Genomic DNA, 5,502 nt, shown 5'->3' on the forward strand with positions numbered 1-5,502 from the left:
AGCCGCAGGTGCTCACCTCCACAGGTATCGATAGCCGCAGGTGCTCACCTCCACAGGTATCGATAGCCGCAGGTGCTCACCTCCACAGGTATCGATAGCCGCAGACGGCTCCCCTCCACAGGTATCGATAGCCGCAGGTGCTCACCTCCACAGGTATCGATAGCCGCAGACGCTCCCCTCCACAGGTCTCGATAGTCGCAGGTGGTCACCCCTGCAGGTCTTGACAGCCGCAGGTGGTCAACCCTTCAGGTCTCGGCAGCCGCAGGTGGTCAACCCTTCAGGTCTCTACAGCCGCAGGTGATTGCCTCCATATGTCCCGACAGCCGCAGGTGTTCGCCTCTACAGGTCTCGACAGCCGCAGGTGCCTGCCTCCACAGGCCTTGATAGCGGCAGGTGCACGCCTCCACGGATCTCGACAGCCGCAGGTGTTCGCCTCCACAGGTCTCGATAGCCGCAGGTGGTCACCCCTTCAGGTCTCGACAGCCGCAGACACTCCCCTCCACAGGTCTCAACAGCCGCAGGTGCTCGCCTCCACAGGCTTCGACAGCCGTAGGTCAATTTGTATGTCTGGTCTGCCTGGTCTATCTCCATCTATCCCTATATATCTCTATCTATCTATCCTTCGCCGCCAGCCCTGGTGGGTCGAGGGGTCGTCAGTGTTTGCAGATAGGTTGCAGGCGTTGTCAGTGCACTTCAATGGGTCGAAAGAGTGGCCAGAGATCGCTGGCGACTGTTGACTGTACAACTGTTGACTGTACAACAATACAATACAATAGCGTCAATAATAATAGGTACAATAGCGTTACATAGGTACAATAGCGTCGACGGAGTTCTCTAGTAGATTGGATAATCCTCGACATACCCTGGTGTGTCGCGATAGCTGTTAGTCTCCTCTGGTGAGAACGAAGTGTCAGTGGTGGTCACCCGTGGGTCAGCAGAGTCGTGTTTTTGCTGGCAAGCCACTAACACAATGTCAGCCAACCCTGGCATGCTCCAACGCAAGTCTTACCAATCAGGGCCATCAGACAAGCATGGATCAGACAAAGCACACGCTCGAGAAAAGAAGAAATAGTAAAGTTCCAGTGATTCACTGCACAACTCGCCGGCAGCAGCTCGAACCGAGTCACGAGTCGAATCGCTCACCGCGAGTCGGTCCGGCAGAGACTGAGGTCGGGTTCCAGCTCGTTGAGCGACATGGCGAAGTGGGTGAAGTGGTAGTACTTGTGGGCGTCGACAGGGCGCTGCGCAGACTCCCACAGCGTCACGCTGTTAGGGATGTCGATCGAGTAGTCGGAGCCACTGCGGGAGAGGCTGCCTTCGGTCGGACACGGCTCCTCTGGCGGCTCCGGCTCCACGCTCAGCTGCCGGCGGGACGGCCAGGTTAGGTCAACGGGGACTTGAGCGCAGCAGCGACACGGATGCTCAGGTCAGCGGCAGCTCGTGTGTGACACAGCGGTCAGGCGGCGGCTCGTGTGAGCTAGGCCTTGTCTTGCGGTGCGATCAGCGACCGGGATTCCCCGTGAGACTGCGGCTGCCAGAGACTGCCTCAGTGACCTTTGCTAATCAGATGAGTGGCCAGACGACCCTCGCCTCTGAACGATCGATGACACACGGCATCCATCCGGGATTTTCGAACGGCCATGCCCACTGCATCCGGGATTTTCGGACAGCCACGCCCAATTCATCCGGGGATTTTCGGACGGCCAAATCTATTTTATCCGGGGATTTTCCGACGGCCACGCCCAATTCAGCCGGGGATTTTTGGACGGCACGCCCAATTCATCCGGGGATTTTGGACGGCACGCCCACTCGTTGGGCTAATCAGGTCGCGGTCGAATCGGGGGCGTGCTCTCGACGGCTCCGGCCCGACCTGCGACCCACCTCACGGTCCGAGAGGCTGCGGAACGGTGCGCTCGTGATGCTGTTCAGCCGGGAGAACATCTTCCTGGGCCCGTGAATCGGCGACAGGCCGGCCCTCCTCTCTGACTCATGGCTTGAGCTGAAAACCACAGCGGCTCACTGCAGTGTGTTTGAAGGGGTTCGTCTGCAAATTGCTGAGATGTGGTGACGTCGACGCCAGTTGCGTTCCTTTAGAGCTTTACAGATTTTATTTTGCTGTGAGTGGTAGTTTTAGTTGTAAGCAGGAGCCGTTAAGAGTGGACTGCACGGACATCCGCATCCTGTGCTCGCTGCGCGGCCGGTACGACCGCGCAGCGAACGATGGCGGGAACGGGCTCAGCATTGCGCTGATGAGTACGCGTGCAAACGCCAGTGGATGTATATTGAGCGACAAACGTGCTCAGTCACACACTTACTTAAACTGTAGACTTTAGTGACAGGTTCCACATTTTCGCCATAGTTTGTAGAAATATGAACTCCTGCTGCATGCTTATCCAGTCAAAACGAAACTGTTCCGATGTGTCAATGATATCGAGTCTTTGGAAAACAACCTGACAGTACTTAAAGCTACAATTTACGACTCAGCAAGTATTTCTCCTGATCTTTATAGATTTGGCCACCCGCCGGTGGGAGTCACGATGTTTTCGCAAACTCACCTGAACTTGTGTTCATTTAGCGCGGCATAAGCTTCATATGACTCGATGTCTGTGCAGCGGAGGAACGTTGTCCATTTGCCATACAGGAAACGATGACGCACTTTCCTGCGAATACATTGGCGTGGTCACGGCTTATCCACCATCAAGTAATCCAGTGTGTTAAACCAGGATTGCATTATAAGCAAATTATTGTCCAATACCAGATCCACGAACTGATAAGTTGGGATTCGACAATCGTCATTTAATACACTTAAGTTACAAGTGCACATTTGCATACCCAAGATTAACAGCATAAATCTTAGTAGCAGCGCGTGCGTGATCGCCCCTTGCGATTTATATTAAGCGGCATGCAATTGACAGAAGACGTACATGGCATCGATGATGTAGCCTTCGACGCGGTGCAGGTCCTTTGAGGAACAACCGGCCGGTTTGAACACTAGGGTGCACGTGTCTCCTGAAATGGGACACGGCTTGGTAACCAAATGACCCGATTACAAGTTCCGAACATTTGACGTGAGCGTGGGCTTTGCGTTCGATTTTCGTCTTCGATTTTTGGTGTTTGCCGAGGTAAAACCGGAATACCACCGTCGGGGGTCGGCTTCATGCGATAAAAGGAAGGTTTTAGGTGGACTCTGAAAACCTCATGTGGCCAAGCATCCACGACGTGGCGCGCTGTGGCTGCTTGAGCATTATGTGGAGTAAAACTGGCATCCGTCACGCAGCTGAGTGATTGTGCATCGTTTTACGCTCAGGTTCAAAGACATTTTTGGGGCACTTGCATGCGCTGATTTGCCGTTAAATCTATTGCTCAAGTCACTCGACCGTTCAGCAGCTGTTACTTTTGCCAGGACGAGCTTCCATTTCGCTTGTAACCTAAGTTGTCTCTGCTTCTCCACTATTTCGGCATCATTTAAGAACATAGACTTAATTTGCATACACGTTTGCATGCACAACAGAACACGTATTGCGTATCGCACGGCAAGAGACTACGCGTGTGGCAAATGTGATATCGTTTAACTTCACCTGAGGTGTAAAACGGAATTTTCTTAGTTGCACCATAATCAATATTATATATATATATATATATATATATATATATATATATATATATATATATGGATGGATGGATAGGTAGGTAGGTAGATAGATCTAGACGCCTTGAAATGGCAGTGAAGGGTCAGTATGAAAATATTGTGTTCTTTTTCACTATTGCGCTTAACGCAGCCTATACTTTACGCTCCCTTAGTAAATACCATCCAGGAAGGCCTGTGCTCTCTCCCGCTTGCGTTGGTGGTATCAAATAATGAATACAACGCATGCACTGAATGATGAGTTATTGTTTACGCTAAAAATTGGCGTTTCTATTGACACGTGGTGTAGCCTATACTTGCTTTTCATAACGGTTATTGACGCTCGCCTATTAAACGCCGTAGACGTTTACCCAAAGGAAGAACAACCCCCCGCCCCCTTTAGCTTTTCAGAATAGACAGGCATCTCGGGGGCATATGCAATGAATTAGCCGCTCTCCACGTCATACTCGCGCTAACAAGCTAGTTTTGAGCTAGCTAGTTCTACGCTAACTAGTTCTGGGATGTGGCAACCTCCAAGCTATGGTCATTACTGGGGCTGCAAAGTCTTTGCCCCAAGTCACTAAGTTTCCTTCGCAGTTAGATTACTAGTGACGTTTGCGTGCACCCAAAACCGTTGCAATGATGAAGGATCTTCTGCGGCTCTCTTCCAAGACGTGCAATCAACGCGGACTCAATTTGCTTACAATTTAGTCGCATTTCACTATCGTATGTGTACGCGGGGTTTGAGACAATCTGTTTTCAATTTATAACTTGTATTCTAGTTATCTTTTCGACTTTGTAGGCATTAAAGAGCTCCAGATTTTTTCATACCGTATTTATCGCACCGTATAAAACGGCATCGTATTTTATGTTATCATATTTATAGCCCTGCTCGAAGCATCGTATTTTACCGCATATTTCGTAGCACTGCTTCTCGTGGGAGTTTTTGCGATGTGTTGTAACGAGCAAATAGGTGACGTAACAACCCGGAGCTAGCGATCGTTGCAACGAGCCGAAACCTAAAAAGCCACCTGGTGGATCTTTTGTCGAGCAAAGAAAATACAAATGCTGAGGACACTGACACGCTGATGCAAATTCAACGCTCATGATTTCAAAACAGTGCAACGGATAGCATGATCTCATGGCGCAATATGAATATGTACGGGATACACACACTGAACCGAAGCCGTTACGAGAACATGTGCCGTGACTGAAACACCGTGCCGTGTCCCTGCGGTCGAACAAAACTGTTCAGAGGAAGGTAACGGGCAATGGTGGCGAAAGATTCGTCAATATGTGCAGACCTTTACAGTGTTTCGAGACTACAGTTGCTGTTACCACACAGCGCAGCAGCGCGTGGTCACCTTGACGGATGCTTACCTGTGCGGTGGTGCGTGGCACACCTTGGCGGACGCTTACCTGTGCGGTGGTGTGTGACACACCTTAGCGGATGCTTACCTGTGCGGTGGTGCGTGACACACGTCGGTGGATGCGTACCTGTGCGGTGGTGTGTGACACACCTTAGTGGATGCTTACCTGTGCGGTGGTGTGTGACACACGTCGGCGGATGTGTACCTGTGTGGTGGTGTGTGACACACCTTAGCGGATGCTTACCTGTGCGGTGGTGCGTGACACACCTTAGCGGATGCTTACCTGTGCGGTGGTGCGTGACACACGTCGGCGGATGCGTACCTGTGTGGTGGTGCGTGACACACCTTAGCGGATGCTTACCTGTGCGGTGGTGCGTGACACACGTCGGCGGATGCGTACCTGTGTGGTGGTGTGTGACACACCTTAGCGGATGCTTACCTGTGCGGTGGTGCGTGACACACCTTAGAGGACGCTTACATGCGTGGTGGTGCGCGATACTCCTAAGC

General features: G+C 51.6%; 1 protein-coding gene across 1 annotated transcript in view; it reads left to right on the forward strand.

Annotated features, from left to right (window-relative positions):
- Positions 1 to 301, forward strand: part of LOC119100035 (uncharacterized) — a 9,909-nt gene extending 9,608 nt beyond the window's left edge. The window contains exon 4 of the mRNA XM_037223150.1: positions 250 to 301. Within this exon, the coding sequence (XP_037079045.1) occupies positions 250 to 301 (52 nt within the window). The remainder of the gene's footprint in view (positions 1 to 249) is intronic.
- Positions 302 to 5,502: the final 5,201 nt, after the last annotated feature.

Source organism: Pollicipes pollicipes, unplaced genomic scaffold (genome assembly GCF_011947565.3).
Source record: "Pollicipes pollicipes isolate AB1234 unplaced genomic scaffold, Ppol_2.1 Scaffold_4881;HRSCAF=5763_pilon_pilon_pilon, whole genome shotgun sequence".
Classification (NCBI taxonomy): domain Eukaryota; kingdom Metazoa; phylum Arthropoda; class Thecostraca; order Pollicipedomorpha; family Pollicipedidae; genus Pollicipes; species Pollicipes pollicipes.